General features: G+C 56.9%; 6 protein-coding genes across 10 annotated transcripts; all 6 read left to right on the forward strand.

Annotated features, from left to right (window-relative positions):
• Positions 1 to 464: 464 nt before the first annotated feature.
• On the forward strand, positions 465 to 2,075 carry ABB37_00112 (hypothetical protein; the record flags this gene model as incomplete). Of its 3 annotated transcripts, none has more annotated exons than XM_015796183.1 (1): positions 465 to 2,075. In XM_015796183.1, the coding sequence occupies exon 1, from the start codon at positions 711 to 713 to the stop codon at positions 2,073 to 2,075; it is 1,365 nt and encodes a 454-aa protein (XP_015664191.1). In that variant the 5' UTR covers positions 465 to 710. The 3 variants fall into 3 exon arrangements, with proteins under 3 accessions (XP_015664191.1, XP_015664192.1, XP_015664193.1); XM_015796184.1 differs by having other exon boundaries at positions 469 to 2,075; XM_015796185.1 differs by having other exon boundaries at positions 523 to 2,075.
• A 541-nt stretch (positions 2,076 to 2,616) lies between these two features.
• ABB37_00113 (hypothetical protein) lies at positions 2,617 to 4,199 on the forward strand (the record flags this gene model as incomplete). Of its 2 annotated transcripts, none has more annotated exons than XM_015796186.1 (1): positions 2,617 to 4,199. In XM_015796186.1, the coding sequence occupies exon 1, from the start codon at positions 2,811 to 2,813 to the stop codon at positions 4,197 to 4,199; it is 1,389 nt and encodes a 462-aa protein (XP_015664194.1). In that variant the 5' UTR covers positions 2,617 to 2,810. The 2 variants fall into 2 exon arrangements, with proteins under 2 accessions (XP_015664194.1, XP_015664195.1); XM_015796187.1 differs by having other exon boundaries at positions 2,776 to 4,199.
• A 651-nt stretch (positions 4,200 to 4,850) lies between these two features.
• ABB37_00114 (putative adaptor complex AP-1 medium subunit putativeMu-adaptin 1) lies at positions 4,851 to 6,293 on the forward strand (the record flags this gene model as incomplete). Its single annotated transcript, XM_015796188.1, has 1 exon — positions 4,851 to 6,293. The coding sequence occupies exon 1, from the start codon at positions 4,992 to 4,994 to the stop codon at positions 6,291 to 6,293; it is 1,302 nt and encodes a 433-aa protein (XP_015664196.1). The 5' UTR covers positions 4,851 to 4,991.
• A 703-nt stretch (positions 6,294 to 6,996) lies between these two features.
• ABB37_00115 (hypothetical protein) lies at positions 6,997 to 10,152 on the forward strand (the record flags this gene model as incomplete). Of its 2 annotated transcripts, none has more annotated exons than XM_015796189.1 (1): positions 6,997 to 10,152. In XM_015796189.1, exon 1 carries the CDS (start codon positions 7,195 to 7,197, stop codon positions 10,150 to 10,152), a length of 2,958 nt encoding a protein of 985 aa, XP_015664197.1. In that variant the 5' UTR covers positions 6,997 to 7,194. The 2 variants fall into 2 exon arrangements, with proteins under 2 accessions (XP_015664197.1, XP_015664198.1); XM_015796190.1 differs by having other exon boundaries at positions 7,026 to 10,152.
• A 714-nt stretch (positions 10,153 to 10,866) lies between these two features.
• ABB37_00116 (hypothetical protein) lies at positions 10,867 to 12,398 on the forward strand (the record flags this gene model as incomplete). Its single annotated transcript, XM_015796191.1, has 1 exon — positions 10,867 to 12,398. Exon 1 carries the CDS (start codon positions 11,064 to 11,066, stop codon positions 12,396 to 12,398), a length of 1,335 nt encoding a protein of 444 aa, XP_015664199.1. The 5' UTR covers positions 10,867 to 11,063.
• A 758-nt stretch (positions 12,399 to 13,156) lies between these two features.
• On the forward strand, positions 13,157 to 16,357 carry ABB37_00117 (hypothetical protein; the record flags this gene model as incomplete). Its single annotated transcript, XM_015796192.1, has 1 exon — positions 13,157 to 16,357. The coding sequence occupies one exon, from the start codon at positions 13,157 to 13,159 to the stop codon at positions 16,355 to 16,357; it is 3,201 nt and encodes a 1,066-aa protein (XP_015664200.1).
• Positions 16,358 to 16,715: the final 358 nt, after the last annotated feature.

The raw sequence follows: 16,715 nt of genomic DNA on the forward strand, positions 1-16,715 counted from the left end.
TTGTTACTGGCGCACGCTGGCACTGCTTGTTGTCGTGAAAGCAGTTTTTATCGGTAGAATTGACTTTTTTTCTTTCTTACTGTCCTCTTTTCCTTCATGTGCCAGATGATTTCTTTCTTTTTTTCCTTTGATGCATTCAAAAGGTGCCAAGTGGAAAAGAGCGAACACTTGAAGAAGACTGCTGCGTGCTGCTGTGATGGATGCATCGTAGCGAAGCACCGCGTCGAAACTACAAAAATGGGAGGCTGTAGAGAACTGTTTCCCCTGACCCCTTTTTCTCTCTCAAGTGAAGCGACTCTGCTTTGAGTCAACAATTCCTCCGTTTGTGTGCGTGCTGCTGCTACTCCTTTCACTATCGTAGGGTACGCCTGAATCTTTGAACTTATTGGTGGCCCGCTACCGCTCTCGTTCCCCCTCTTCCTCTCTCTCTCACTCTCTCGGTGTTCTTTCCTCAACGCTCTGGCAGGAAGTACCCCCTCCCATACATTTTTTTTGTTGTTGTTGCCTCTTTACATCTCCTAGAGGCGGTACTTCCCTTTTCTCTTTGTTTCTGTTTTTCAATCAGCTCCACAGAGTGCATTGCTGCTCTCCAGCTTTTGCATCGCTCTCGGGTTATCTTGCTGTGGCGAAACTGAGGCTTGGTGATTACTGCTGCTCTTTCTGCCATCAGCTGCACCTCCAGTACACGCACTTTGTACAAAAACGGACAGATGAGCGTTTTCTCCATCAACGCAGCCCCTCTCGGTGCATCGGCCACGGCCCCACCGGCCGGCTTCATGACACTCACCGTCGTCGGCTCTGGCGTCTCCACTGGCATTCCTGTCATTGGACACTACGGCCGCGGATGCGCCTGCGATGACGCCGTGGCCAACCCGAGCGGTCTCAACAATCGCAACAACATCAGCATGCTGCTGACCCTGCCACGCGGGGATCTGCCGACGTTAAGTGGAAGACAGAAGTCTGCGCCAGAGACGTCTAGTGCCGCTCAGCAGGCCGAGGAAGCCGAGGCAGAACCGCAGTCGTATCAGTGCTGGAACACGTCCCACGCATGCTTTACGACAGACCAGGCGGGCAACTACATTCACGATAAGCCAGTGGCCCACATTCTCATTGACTGCGGCAAGACGTTCCGTGACGCCTACTTTAAAGTAATGATTCGCTGGAACATTCGTGCCGTGGATACGCTGCTGCTCACGCACGGGCACGCGGACGCCATCGCCGGCCTGGATGACCTCCGTGACTTGCAGATGATGCACATGATCTCCACCGGGGAATGGGTGGTGGACAGTTTCATTCCCACCTACCTCTCCTACACGACCATGGAGACGCTTCAGCGGGCGGTGGACTACATCGTGCGTAACAGCGTGGAGAGTGGACCGGCTATGCCGTCTCCCGCCGAGCACGCCGCGCAGCTGTCGGCGTGTCTTGAGGAGCGAGGGGCGAAGTCGCTCGCGGCCGTCCAGAATGGAGAGAAGGAAGGCGGGTGGCGCAACATCGGTGTGCGTCGCAGTACTGCGCTCGACTTTTTCTACGTGGATGATGTGAAGCCCAAGCGAGTTCACTTGCCGATCACCGCAACCGCCGACACTGGTGGTGCGACCGAGTCGGAGCTGCCGTTTTATTCGTTTCCGGTGGAGCACGGCCGGGGGTACATTTCCATGGCGTACGTCTTCGGCCGCGGTACGGCGTTTAAGAGTAAATTAGAGGACGGCGTGTCCCCACCAGAGGGCAGCTGCGTCGTTTACATCTCCGACGTGAGCGCCGTCCCGCGTGACTCCATGCTGTTCTTGCAAGATTTGGTCAGGATTGATATCCTTTACGTGGACTGCCTCGGACCGCAGAAGCGCAGCAGCCCTGTGCACTACTGCGCAGATGACATGCTAGCTCTGACCTTGGCGCTTCGCCCGCGCTACGTCTATGGGGTGGGGATGCACTGCGATGTGGAACATCACACCATGCGCACGACGTTGCAGCAGGTCTTGGATGGCTACGTCGCCACCGGCGTCCTGAAGCAAGGCGAAGTGGAATGCATTGACCTCGCGTACGACGGAATGTACATCACCATCCCGCAGTAGCTCTTGTGATGAAGGCCCGCTAAGCAGCTCAGGTTGGATTATTGAATGTGGATACTAACTCTCTATGTATCGCCATTGCCGAGCGAGGAGTGTTGTGTACCTCTTGTTTGTTCGCTTGCCGTTTCTTTGTTTTTAAACGGATTACGTTGCTGGTGTTGCTGGTCGGTGTGTCTGTGTGTTTTTGTGAAGCAGGTAAATGGAGGTCAACTCTCCTCCCCCCTTTCTTGAGGGGGAAAAGTGTTGTGATATTCACAAGGCTCTTTATTGCTCTCACTCTCACTCTTATTATTATTATTATTTTTTTTCAAGCGGGAACCCAATTCGGCACTGACGGCTGCGGTTTTTGAGCGCCATGCCGCATTGTGGAGATCACCGTTGTCCCCCAAGTAAGTTATTTAATCGAAGATCTCTCAGAGCTCATCAGCTTCTGCAAGCTACGGTGTTGGGTGGTAGACTGAGCACATCGTTCCGCGAGATAGAGGGAGAAGAGTTCTACTCCTTTCCTGCTTTTCTCCTCCTCCGCATTCTTCATCCTCCTCTAAGCAGGTCAGTGTGTCCTGCTATTTGTGTAACAGCGCGTCTTTTAACGTGCTCCAGTGAAAGAACAGTTTCTCTTGTCTTCTATTGAGCTAATTACGTTTCTTTGACTCCTTCCCCCTCCCCTTCCCAAAAATCTTCGATATCGGTATTTGTTTCTGTTAGCTTGTTCGCCATCAAAAGAAAAGTAAAGGAATAATGTATTTTCCCCAAAAGAATATGCGGCTTACATTTGTTGGAACCGGCGTGTCGTGTGCTGTTCCGGTGATTGGCCACCTAACGACTCGATGCGCGTGCAGGGACGCCATCCGACACCCAGACGGCCCCAATCGGCGCAACAACGTTGCACTTCTCATTTCACTTCCGTTTCCAAAGAAATCCTCCACGTCAGCAAAAAAGAACGAGCGTGCTGACGGCAGCGACGAGATGGAGTGGCACCACGTCTTGATTGATTGCGGGAAAACGTTCCGCAATGCGTACCTACGTGTGTTGGCACCGATGCAGGTGCGTTTTGTAGATGTACTGCTGCTCACTCACGGCCATGCCGACGCCATGCACTGTGTGGAGGAGCTATGCGGCATGCAGGCGGAGGCGGCGCGCGACTTTAAGGCATCCGCGTCACCTGTCTCATCCCACCAGGCGGCCGACGAGCTTCTTGGCGGCGAGGATGTAGTGCGTGAAATTCCACGCCCTCTTCGGCGCATCCCGACCTACCTCACCTATCCCACCCTCGAGCAGATTGAGATGGTGTCGTGCGACCTTGCGCGGTCGAGCTTCCACATAGGCCCGGCCCCGACGTCACGGGAGGCCTATGCGCAGGCGCTGCGCGAAACGGACAACGCCATCTCCTCATACGTCGCCGAGACGTCCGTCTTTAATGCGCCGTCCACCGTCATGGATTTGTTCTTTATGAATGAAGCAGCCCCGCAGCGTATCTTCGTCCCCATCGGGCCATTCACATCGCAGTTGCCTTTAGAATTCGCCGGGTCCGAATCATCAGTGGCGTACGCACCGCAGTCGGCCGCAACGAGGGTAGATGCGGAGCTGCCGTTTTACTCCTTCCCTGTAGAGCACGGACCTCAGTACATCTCCATGTGCTTTGCCTTTGGACGTGGCACCGCGTTCACGAGTCATAAACGCGAGAGCGCGTCAGCATCATTACAGGAGGGCAGTTGCGTGGTGTACATGTCCGACGTAAGCGCCATTCCGGCAAAGTCGATGGCGTTTCTGTTCGACCTGGTAAAGATCGACGTACTCATCTTGGATCTCTTGGCGGAGCACGGGTCTCCCTCCGCTTCGCATTACTGCGCCGATGAAGCCATTCCGATGGTGGTGCAGCTCGCCCCGCGCAAGACGTACTTTGTGGGCATGTTCTGCAGCCTGGAACACAAGAGTACGAACCAGCAGCTAGCGCAGGAGCTGGCGGACTTGAAAGCGCAAGTGCAGAAGGAACTGGCGACGTTGTCCGCGCAGGAAGCGGACTCACCAGAGGTGGCGGCGCAGTGCGCTAGGAAGCGTCGGTTTTTGGAAGAGACGGTTTCGATGGAACTTGCCTACGACGGACAGCAGCTCGACATAGCCCCATAAGGTTCGTGTAGATGTGAAGACACGCTCTTTTCTCTGTGGGTCTGCGGACCATTACTGGCCGCTTCTTATAGTTTAGTTCACTCTGCGTAGTGCAGGGTTAAATTTCCGATCGTAATCCATGTGTCTTTATGCACTGCGTCTCCTTTGTCTGTTTGCTTCAGAATTAGTTCTGCGCATTTCTGCCCCCTTTTTCCCTGCCTTTTCTTGTGTCTTTACTACTAGTATTTTTTGTATTGACGTGTGGTTTCTGTTGACTGTGTGTGAGCCATCTGCTCTTCGCGTGCTGCTTGCGTGTTCGTCATAAGATACACCCCTCACACGCCTATTTTTGTTCACCAGACACACGTCTTTGCTTTTGTATTATTATTATTGCCACTTAACGGTGACGGAGTGGGAAAGCGTGTTGCAGTGTCTTGCGAAACAAACAAACAAACAGACAAAAAAAGAATAAAGAAGGTGAAGAAGTCCAACGTTTTTGAGGGCACACGGCTGTTGCGCTGACTGCTCAGGTGCGTTTTCACGGTTTGTGTCTCTCCCCCTTTTTTTGTGAAACCGGTTATGTTTTCTTTTTTTTTTCCAACCGTTTTTCTTCTTTCTTGTTTTCTCCATTTACGCTCTCGTCTCTTACGTCCACTCTGAATCTCGCATCCTAGCAACGGGAACGCTGCGTTTGCTTCGGCGCACATTTCTCTGTTTTCCTACCAGCATTATCGCCTCACATTCCTGCCGCGGCTTTGTTTCCCGGTTATCTAACACTTGGTTGTATTGCTGGTTCTTTTCATTGCGAAGTCCATGGCATCTGCTCTTTATATTCTGGACTCCAAAGGGAGTCCCCTCATTTACCGCAGCTATCGCGGCGATGTCGCGCAGGACGTCCCCGCCGTCTTCCAGAAACGTGTCATTGACGAGGAGGAAAGTCGCATCACTCCTGTTTTTGAAGAGCTGGGGCACACCTACACCTTCGTGCGTGAAAACGACGTGTATTTACTGATGGTGAGCAACATCAACACCTGTTCCCTTCAGCAGATTGCCTTCCTGCACCGCTGCGTCTCCGTCTTCAACGCCTACTTCAAAACAGTCACCCAAGAAACGGTGCAGGACAACTTTGTCATTATCTACGAACTGCTAGATGAGATGTGCGACTTTGGCTTTCCGCAGTTTACGGAGGAGAAGGCGCTGCGCGAGTACATCATGCAGAGCACCTTCCTCACCAAGATTATGGGCACCAAGACGACCCTCGCCGCCAGTGCACTTCCCGCGGCGGTGACCGGTGCCGCCGGCTCCACCCCCTGGCGTCTTCCACGCAACTACAAGTACAACAACAATCAAGTCTTCCTCGATGTGATTGAGCAGGTGGACCTGCTGGCGAACCAAGCCGGCGAGACGCTGTCAAGTGAGGTGTTGGGCACCATCAAAATGCAGAGCCGGCTGTCCGGTATGCCCACCTGTACCGTGGGACTCAACGATAAAATCCTCTTCGACCGCACCGGCCGCACCGGCAGGACGGTGGAGATGGAGGACATCACCTTCCACCAGTGCGTGAAGCTGAACCAGTTTGAGAGCGAGCGGGTCATCTCCTTCGTGCCGCCGGACGGGGAGTTCACGCTCTTGTCCTACCGCCTGAACGAGCGCATCCAGCAGCCCGTGCAGGTCCGCTGCACCTTCACCCACCACGGCACCTCGCGGGTGCGGGTGCACTGCACCCTGCAGACGAAGTACCGCTCCTCCTTGACGGCGAATGAGATGGAGGTGTACATCCCAATCCCGTCCGACGCCGATCGCCCGCAGTCGAACAGCCAAACGGGGCATCTGCAGTACGCCCCGCAGGTGAACGCACTGGTGTGGAACTTGGGCAAGATCGCGGGGGGCCGCCAATGCTCCTGCAGTGCGGAGTTCCACCTGCCGAGCATTCGCAGCAGCGACGTGCATGACCTCTCACGGATGCCGGTGAAGCTGCGCTTTGTGATTCCGTACTTTGCCGTCTCGGGCTTCCAGGTGCGGTATGTGAAGGTGTCGGAGCGGTCGAACTACGTGGCGACGCCGTGGGTGCGGTACGTGACGCAGAGCGGCGTATACGAAATCCGCACGGATTAGTCAGTGGCAAGGCGAGGGCGAGGCGTTTCGTAGGACATGGCAGAGTGCTTTTCTTGTGTTTTTTGTTTCTCCCTTCGTCCGTCGTCGAGACTTCGATGCTGCATACAATCCCATTAAAAGCTGACATCATCTTTATTTGGCTGTCGAATTTCATCTGCGCACAACGTGTGTGGTTTGCTCGTTTTTCTCCCTTTTTTGCTTTTTGCCGTTGAGGCGATTGTGTTATGCCGTTATCTGTGTCGGAGAGGCGCCGTCGTCTGCTTCGCTGTGCTTTGCTTTCGTGTTGAGTTTTTCTGTCGCTTTCCCCCCGTCACGCGTGCGTGCGTGTTCCGTGATAATGTGCGAACAGAGTGAGATGAAAATAACGAGATGGCGCTTTTCCGCGGTGGATGGTGAATGACAGGTTCATCACGGTGTCTCGTGTGCGCGTCAAAAAAAAAAAGGAACCACAGCAGGAAACTCACGAAGCGACATATTCTGACTGTCTCCAACGAATCTGAGATGAAGCTGTTTCGAGTTCGTTTTAGGAAGTTCAAGCGGTTCAATCGTACGAGGTATTGCTAAGTGGAAGCCAACACCTTTATTGTTGTCTGTGTCCTGCACGCATGGTATGTCGTGCGGCGCGTCGTGAAGCACACCCCTGATAACGGTGCCGTCGATTTCTGTGCCGGCTCTGATTTCTTTTTCTTGTTTGGTTCCTCCCAGTCTGCTCTTAAGTTCCTCCTTTTGGCCAGTCTTTCCCACCATTCGAAGTCAGCCACTTGCAACTGACGACCTTTATGGCTGTCGACAATCGCATTGACACCAATAACTCAGAGTTTATTTTTTCCTCAAACTTTCAGTTTCTCTGCTTCAACAGAAGTGCTTTTATTGCAACTCTTTGCATACACTCCGACCCGGCATGTCGCATTCAGTGGTGGCTCCCGCGCACACGAAGGGGATGGGCAGTTCAGTCCGTGTCGCGCGGCGGCGCTCCCAGCAGCCGACACACGCACGCACCCGCTCCGTTCACTTCCCGATGGAGCCGGTCGCACGCGATATGCAGCGGGAGATGGAGTTGGAGCTGCAGCGGTGGGTGGAGCCGGCGCTGAAGACCGTTTTCACATTCAACCCAAGCGCACGCGGTGCGGTCAGCATGCGGCGGTGCACGACAACGAAGGACGAGAGGTCGGTGGTGTTGAAAACGGTTGCGATGACCCTCCCTGTCTACCGAGGCTGCGCGATCGCTTCTTCTCGGTCCGGCTATCAAGGCTTTTCGTCCACCGACCTCAGCTCCGATCTCTCCGGCAACCTGCGGAACCCGTCATCGGAGAAGGATACGACGACGTGGACCCACGCCCAGTTGTTGCCCGATGCCTCCGTCGCCCTTTTCAATCAGGTGGACAAGAAGGTGTCTCATGTGGCTGGTGTCGTCGATGTATTCACCCTTGCCAGCATGCTGCGCGCCACGGGCGCCGAGGAGGAGCAGCCGTCCGGTGAGCTGGTGCGGATGCCGAAAGTCACGAAAAGCGACATGGAGGAGCGCGGCTGGACGCTGGCGGACGTTGCCGCTCCTGCTCTTACTGCCGCCGTCGCTGTTATGAAGGGTCGCCGTGGCGGTAACGTTGTCAGTGGACACAACAGCTCGATGCGGGGCAGTTCCTTTTCCCTTCCCCCAGCGCACCCCACCGTGTTCCTCTACGCCCGTGACTACGTGGAGAACTTCAACAGTCTTACCACCTTGCTCGAGGACCGTTGGGGCAGAGACTTACTGCCCATCACCGCCATGCCCAAGTGGGCCCACTACGGACCGCCCGGCGGAGGCGGCGGCGACGGTCAGTCAGCGGGTCACACTTCCATGAAGGCAGAGGACTTTCGGAAACTGGAGGAGCACGTCTCTCGGTGGCTCTCCGGCCGCGCAAAGGTGGAGAAGCGGAAGCGGCGCCTTGTGGCGGAGAGTGCGGCGGCGGAGACGGCCATGCGTGGGGCCGCCATCGCCGCACCTCTCCCCGAGGATCGGCAACGCCTCACGGAGCACGACGCCGCCGACATCGCGTGGGCTGTTGCGAGCGCGCTGGACGGGCTGCACCGCAGCGGAATTTCACACGGCAACGTGAAGCCGGGCAACGTGCTGGTACAGTGGTGGGACGCGGAGAGGGACGCGGCCAGCCGTCGGAAGGTGTGCCTCACTGACCACCTCCTCCCGTTGGTGCCCGATGCGCTGTTGGAGCCAGGTGCGGTGCTGTCGCTGCCTGGCTGGCGTACGCGTGACACGTGCGGGTACGCATGCATGAAGGCGCACGACGCGGCGGTGCTGCCGCACATGTTTGGTGGCGGCCCCGCTGGTGCGCCTCCGTCCGACCCCGCGACCTACACCATCAGCGGCTCCTGGCTGACCAGCGGAAAGGAGCAAGGCGATGGTGGGGTGTCCTTTGCGGGGGGCGTTGAGGGGCTCTCCAATGACGCGTACGAGGCGGTGTTGCTGCAGCACTTCGTCGCCCCAGAGAACGTGCTGCTGGTACTCGACGGCGCAGACACGCTCGAGCCGTCCACCGTGTCCAGCAATGGCGGCACTGCCGGAGAGGCATACCGTGTGTGGGTGAACCAGCAAGGTACCTCGCCAGCCTCTGACGTCTACGCGCTTGGCGTGCTGCTGTGGGTGATGCTCGTGGGGCGCCTGCCGCCGCTGCCGCAGTACCGCCGAGTTGTCCACAGAAGCACTGGCGCGGATACATCGACGGCAGCGGCGGCAACTGTAGACCACGGAGGTCCGTTTTCGCCGCCGTACGCAGATGTGCTGGTGCGCTGTGTGATGTCGCTGTTTGAGATCCGTGCAGGCACGTCCGCGACACAGGCGAAAGACGGCAAGCACCTGCGAGAACTCTCCATCTTTGTGCGCTCCGAGACGGCGCGGGCGCACCTGCCGCTGGTCCTCGCTCTTGCACGGGCGGGGGACGTCCGTGTGGTGGCGCTGGATCTTCTCGTGCGCATGCTGCACACGGATCCGAAGCACCGCATCACGCTGGCGGAGCTGCGGCAGCATGCCTTCTTCCGTGCGTACGGCAGTCGGCGCCACGAGCTGCGCCGGCAATACGAGGAGGCGCACCGTGCCGCGAGTCTCTCCGTGCGGTACAGCACGCGTGCTCCCGATGGTCGGGCGTTGATGCCGCGTCAGATGGGTGCCCTCGCGGGCGTGGCGAAGGAGCACCGACGCTCGCTGGAGCGCGGCCGCTCCGAGGAGTCTGCCACTGCAACGAAGCCCGACCGGCGCTTCACTACCAGCATGGGTGCCATCACCACTCACGCGAGCCCGCCCTTTGCACGGACGCGGTCGGCGTGCGTCAGTTCTGCCGCTTCCGTCGCTGGCGCTGTTGCCGCACCGTCTGCCGCATTTCGTCACGCCGCCCAAGCGGTGGACGACGCCTTCGGGCACGAAAAGTGGGAGCAGTCATGCTTTCTTGGTCCGGCCTCGCCCGCACTGGTGCGGCGCAGCAGCAGCAGCCCCCTCCATCGGCCCTCCTCCCCCTCCCCCGCCGCAGCCTCCACGGAGGGCCCTTCTACCGTTGCACCCACGGCGGTGGAGAAGAGTCCGTCTGCCCGGCTGCGCACCCCGTCGCTGCCGCCGGCGAGCAACGACCGCGCAGATTCGTCGCCACACGGTCTGGCTCGCACCGCGACGTTCAGAGGTGTCCGACGGTGGACCGCACTGCGACCCATTGAGAGCGTGATGTCTCCCCCAAAGGACGATACTCCGGTGGCTCCGCTGCTGTCGGCGCTGAGTCGACGTGTCGCGGCACCCGCGCCAGAGCCGGATGAAGTCGCCCTCAGGTATCCAATGGGGCCGCGGCGCCCGGCCGTGCGTGTGCGTCCTGCAAAATGAATTCGAGTGCAAAGGCGCTTTTACGTTTCTTAAACTCACACTTATCTTTTGTATTTTTTTGTGCGCTGCTTCTTCTCTTTTTTTCCTTTCCCCTCTCTTTTCGTTTCACCGTTGTTTTGCGTTCACCTTCACAGAACTCTACTCCTGTTTTTTTTGTTTCTGTTTGTACTGTGCGTCGTGGGCGGCAACAGTAACGTTGCTGTTCTTCGTTCTCTTTGTACTTTGTTTTACGTACTCCCTTTTTTTTTTACTATTATTGGCGGATGTGTGTGCGCATCGTTTCATTCTGTATGTTCTTTCGTTATCCACGTTCTTCCTCTCTCTCCCTCTCTTTCCGCACTTTTTTTTGGTTATTCACCTCACTTCCGTAATAATAAAACAGAAAAACGTTCACGAAAGGCATTCCGAGAAGTCCGCAAGCGTGCCTCTGATGCGCGTGCTTGATTCATGTTGGAACGGTAGCGGATTAAACCCTACGGCGGCGCGCGAAAGCATTAGTGTTAAGACGCACGCTGATTGATGTGTTCGAAAGACTTATGAGAAGAATTGTTGTTATTTTTTCTTCAATGGTATATGAAAATACTTGGTTTTTGTTGTTGAGGTTTGCGTCTGTGCAATTGTGTTATGTCGGCTCGATCATCTCTGCGGTGATCTTCACAAAAGTATGTCACGCAATGCATTTCTCCTTCTCTTCCTATTTTCAATCGTCTGCGCAGCATCTCTTCCGAAAGCATTTCTGTTTGTCGGGAAGTACAATAAAATAGATAATACTAAAAGGCATTCAGAAAGGCTGGATACTGTTTACTTCGCTGTACTTTATTTCTGTTGCACCTAAGCACACTTATCAATAACATCATACAGTGTTGCATTTCGATACGACTTCATCTAATTCTATTAATTTCATCTCAAAGATGTCCGCGACGGCCATCAAAACCGTGGTGCGGTGCACTCGCCGCATCCGCGACCCACTTAATTATCTTGTGATGCAGCCAACAGACGCTGATCAAGTCACGACGTCCATCCGCACCGTTGACGCGGCTATGGTGACGTGGTACGTCCCTCTGCACAACCTGCAATACACACTGCACAAACGGTACGAGGCGGAGCAGTTTGGAGAGATGATTCTGCCGAAGGGCGTCGCCCCGCCAGCCGCGAAGCCGCTCATCCCGACGGAGGACGTCGTGAAGACCGCGGCCGGGCGGCGTGGCCCTTCCATTGTCCCGAACTTCATGCGCATGACCGCCTCGCGTCCCAGCGGCGCAGAGGAGACAGCCACCGACACGGCGACGGTCACGACTTCATCCTCCCCACCTACCCTTTCAACGGGGGGAAATCAGCTGAACAACTACCTCAATGAAGACGGCGACACCGTTGTGCCGCTTGGCCTCGTGACGATGATTGTGGGCAACAACATCCCCGCAAAGCAATCGTGGCTCGAAAAGATGGTCGATCCTGCGCCGCACCCTACGCTGTCGATGCGGGTGATGGTGTTGGACCGCATTCACTGGCAACGCACGAGCTGGCTGGCTGGCAGCATCTGCAGCAGTCTGTGCTGGGGTCGCCTGCCACAGCGCATCTTTTCGATCAATTTAGACTTCAAGAACCCAGTGATCATCTCTGGCGGGGATGACACCACTGGAGTAAGCACAAGCTCTTCAGACCCCAGGAAGGCGACCACGACGGCGGGGAGCGGCCGGCAGCCACTCGTCTTCGACGCAGCAGCGCAGCGCTACACGTCTCCCTACCAAGTCGATATCCCCGGACTCGGTTTTAAGCTAAAGCTAGAGGACACCGGCAAGACGCTTTTCGATGCCTCCTCACGTGTCGTGGACGGTTTCCTCGACAACGAGAGCGCGTTGCACCGCCTGGCCCTCTCTCGCGAAGTGAACATGCTCGGTCTTGGTGGGTCAGTGTATCGACAGGCGCTGTGGAGCAGCCCGTCGCTGCCTAACGCCGGCCGTGTGGTGGAGTGCGAGTTCGGCTCGCTCTTTGAGCGCTACTTCGGTTGCTCACCGGTTGGGAATCCGGTGGCGACGTGGCTGGTCGACTCCGTGGACAAGACGCTGATTTACCAGATGGAAGGTGAGGTGGAGGATGAGAACGAGCCCAACAGCGCCACGACCTACGGCGATCGCTCGCTGACCGAGCGGGTGCAGAAGAAGGCGATGAACCGATACAACGGCTTCCGCGACGACATCCGTCGCAAGACCTACAGCGAGCTCTCTGGAGGTGACGTCCCACGTTAGCAGCGCGCGGTTTTTGATCATACTCACCGTTAATCACCTTGTCAAAGTTCATTACATGAATTTTTACAATTTTTGTTTTTATGTGCTAAAGGTTGCAAAGGCGGTCCTGCATTGTTTCCAAGAGAACTTCGTTTCTGTTTCGTTGTTTTTGTGAGAGAAGTCCCCTTGTGTACTACGGGTTTTTTTTTTTTTGAACGGTGATGGTATTTTGGCCACTGTGCGTTGCGTGGCATTTCATGCCTCTTCTCTTCCTTGTGTTCTTTTCCACATCACACATACTTTACTGTCGATAACTATGCTAATCACACGTGTAAATGGATATAGATATGTATAGCTCTTCGTGTTTCAAGCACTCATGGAGACGAAAGGGAAAGAGTACCAGTCTCTGTGGGCTTTCATTTTTCTTTTCGATTTTGGAACTGCGCAAACGAGGCAGTCGCACCGTTTCTGATGAGCTGACAAGATCGCTGCAGCCGCTACTCCGCCACCCCTTTTGGACCATCGCAAAAGAAAGACACTCAGCGCCCACTTAAGAAACAACAACAATGAGTGCACCGAATTGTGTTTGTGAGCTTCCCAAGCAGCTCCACTTTCCTTGTTTCATCTCTTGCTCTCTCCCCCTTCCTTCCATCTCTTTCACAAGCCCATCACGCACTATCGTACGCAAAGTATCACCACGCATTAAACGAACCGCATTCGGTGGGCCTACCACTATATATATATATATATATATATATACACATAATTACAGGTAGAGAATGCCAGCTGCAGATCGAGACGGCACTGAAGTGCAGCAGGCATCGCAGCCACAGCGCTGGCGCTCTCGCATGAATGCGCATTCGTCCATCTCGAGCAACCAAACCACAGAAGATGGACAAGGCGACAACGGTGTTCAGAGCCAGCGGCAGAGCATCAGCGCGCCAAACACAGGTAATGCGAATGCACATCGGCAGATCATCGGCAACTACGAACTGGGCCGCGTCCTCGCTACCGGTGACTTTGACTGCCGCACCCGCATCTGCACGCATGTGACGACCGGGGTGCCCTACGTGGTCCGGATCTACGACAAACACGTGCTGGCCGAAGCGCAGTGGATGTGGGACCGCGTTGCGGAGTCGATCCACGTGCAGCGCAAACTGCCGCACAACAGGCACATTCTAGAGATGGTGGAGTGCTTCGAGTCGAACACGTCCGTGTACATTCTCATGCATCTTTTCCCGTCTATGAATCTGACGAAGCTGTTTACTGATATGGCTGCGCAGGCGGAGCTGATGAACCACCTGCACTTTTTGTCTCGCGCCGCTGTCCGAGCATCTGTCGCGGAGAGGGAAAGCCACTTCACAAGCGGGCCGGAGAAGTCAAAAGACCAGGAAGGCGATGAGAGGCGAGGCAGCAGCAGTGGAGCGGTAAACGCCAACAGCTTCAACGAGAACAGCAGCTTTACATCGGTCACAATGGCGGAGCGTGCTTCCCTTCGTCAGCTGCAAGACGGCCGACCGGGCATTGGCGGCGTTTTTGATATGCCCGAGCCGGAGCGCAACCAACGCACTCCCCCCACGAGCCCCGGCGACGAGAAGCGTGGCAGCGTCTCCGTTTTTCCCGACACCCTCAAGTCCGCCTCCGTCACCACGGCTGCGGCGATCCATGCGCTCGAAGGTCCGATTCCGCCACACGTCCCCCTCCCTCTCATCCGTGTCCTCTTCGAGCAGGTGGTGAAGGGCGTCTTCTTTCTCCACCAGCACGGCGTGGCCCACACCGGCATCGCGCCTGACCACCTCCTCGTCAGCCCTGAGGGTCTGGTGCGAATTGGCAACATGGTCTCCTCCTGCTTCTGCGCCCCAGGTGATCGGCTACACGCACTCCGCGGCACGATGCACACCGTGGCCCCGGAGGTACTGCGTTCTGAGGCCTACGACCCGTTCATGGCCGATGCCTGGGCACTGGGCGTGGTGTTTTACTTTATGCTGAACCGCGGCCGCTACCCCCACGACGGCGCCAACACGCTACGCCACATCCTTCACGGACACACGCGGCAGCCCCGCCCCGGTCTGCCCGCCGTTGCGCTCGACTTGCTCTCGCGGTTGATGCAGGTGAAGCCGGAGGACCGGCTGCCGGTTGACGCCATCTTGGCGCACCCTTTCTTCACCGCAACGCTGCCCACGGTGGCGGAGGAGGTGCTGGCGGATGCCGCAGACGCGCAGGCGCGCAGCGGACACCGCAGTGTGTACACTGGCTATAACGCCTCCCTGCAGGGCATCACCGACAGCCGCGTCAATAAGACGCCAGTGAATGACCCACTGACCAGCAGCCACAGCGGCAGCTTCAGTAACAATAGGGTCTGTGCCGGTCGTGATGGTAGTGGTGGTGCGCGACGCTGGGGGCGTGAGGCGGGTGCTAACGAGGAGTCAGACACGCTCGCCGGGTCGTGGAGCACACCCCATCAGCACCCCAGCTCCACTCCCTTCTCCACAAACATCGAAAGCAACAGTGTGGTCGTTGCAAGTGGACTGAGCTCCACCTTTGACAACCCGGAAGGCACTACCGCGTTACCCGGTGCGGGTGAGCAGCTCGGCACAACGCGCAGCAGCAGCAGTGCTGGTGGTGGTCGGGGCGGTGGCGTCGACACGCTGGACAACGGCAGCTTTTTCATTCCGCAGCGCCACACGACGTCTCCTGACGGACGGCCGCCGCGTCTTCCCGCGCCGCTCCCCACTCCGCCGACACCGAGAAATCCAAGTAATACCGCGAAGTCACGGCCCGTGTGGCGCCCTGAACTCGCGACCTCGATGGACGACCTCGAAGACCTCGCTGCCCGTTTGATTCAGCACCACTTCCGCGCCGCCCTTTACCGTCGTCTGTACAGAGCAGAGACGCGAGCGCTGATGCAGCGGGGGCAGAGCATGTACCTCAGCAGCGCGAGCAGCAGCAGTCGCGACGGGCTGTCCGCGTCACCGCAAACGGCACGGACTGCGGCTGTGGCGGCGGATGCAACACCAACGCGCTCTCTTTTGCATTCCCGTCGAATGTCCTCCTCCTCTCTCCACGCATCGGTGTTGGGTGATGGCACGTCCGTATCGCCGACGAAGCCGCAGCGCCCCTTTCACGGCCGCGTCTCTACGACTCGAAGTCCGCCCACCAACATGACTCCGTCCAACCTGACCCCGTCGGCGCGGAAGCGAAAGACTTCGTTTCTGAAGAGTGATGAAAATACCCTCCCGGCTGCAACTGCGGCGTCTGCGCCGTCTTTTCATTCGCCGCAAGGGCGTCGGCCCTCGGCGGTGGCATTCAGCGCTGCTGCCGATGCTGGGGCTATGAGCTCCTCACGCGGCCGCTTTGACTCGAGCAGCGTTACGATCGATACCCGTTCCGGCCTCCAGAGCGGCAACGCGACGGAGGAAGACGACGAAAGAATCAGGACAGGAGGCTCCGACGAGGAAACCAGTGAGCGACACGACCGCTTTTTAGACGAAGACGCCTTCAGACGCACCACAGCTGTGGGCCGCTGCAGCGTCAGGCTCGGGGAGGAGGCTGGTGCAAGGACGGACGGGGAGGACCTACTCCGCAGGGATTCGTCGACGCTGCCTTCGCTGGCCGCCACGGCTTGTGGCACGGGTTTGGCCAATGAGGCACCATTCCCGCTACAGCCGCCGCCGCTTCAGTTTCCCTCACGAGGCAGCGGCGGCTGCAGCAGCAACCGCATGCTGAATAGCATGGCGAACGCGTCCTTGCTGTCGCAGCAGGGCCGTCGTCGATCGAGTATCACGGCCGTCATCTCCTCCGTCGCCTCGCACCGCACCTCTTTTGATCCTCAGCGTAATGCCGGCTGCGCGGTCTCGGACGGCGAGGTCTGCCCCTTGTGCCACCGCGAGCCGTACGCCGTCCGCTCCATCGCGATTCGGCCCTACGCATCTACGCCATATCAGTTCACTAGTGGTGAGTTTACGAAGCTGCTCGAGTGAGGCGTCGCAGCACAAGACACTGGGTTCGCCGCGAGAGCTCTCACGTTTTTCTTTCTTTTTTTCTGCAACAAGAGACTCCCAAAATGGTTTCTTGTTGTTGTCTTCTGAATGTACAGCTTTCAGGGGAGGGGGAGGTAGGGGGGGGGTCACCTTATATTCATGTATATGTGTTGGTTAGATGTGTACGCAGCTTTTAGCTTCACCCTATCCCTCGCGCTGTATCTCCCTCTCAACAAACGGGTTGGACCTTTTCTTTTTCTTCTCTTCTGTTTTTAAACTCTCTTTTCGATGTAAAGTCCCTCGATTACGCCTTATTCGCTTGCCTCTTGATGGCACTTTGTTTCCTAGTCTGTTCTTC

The sequence above is a fragment of the Leptomonas pyrrhocoris genome, assembly GCF_001293395.1.
Source record: "Leptomonas pyrrhocoris isolate H10 chromosome Unknown, whole genome shotgun sequence".
NCBI lineage: Eukaryota > Euglenozoa > Kinetoplastea > Trypanosomatida > Trypanosomatidae > Leptomonas > Leptomonas pyrrhocoris.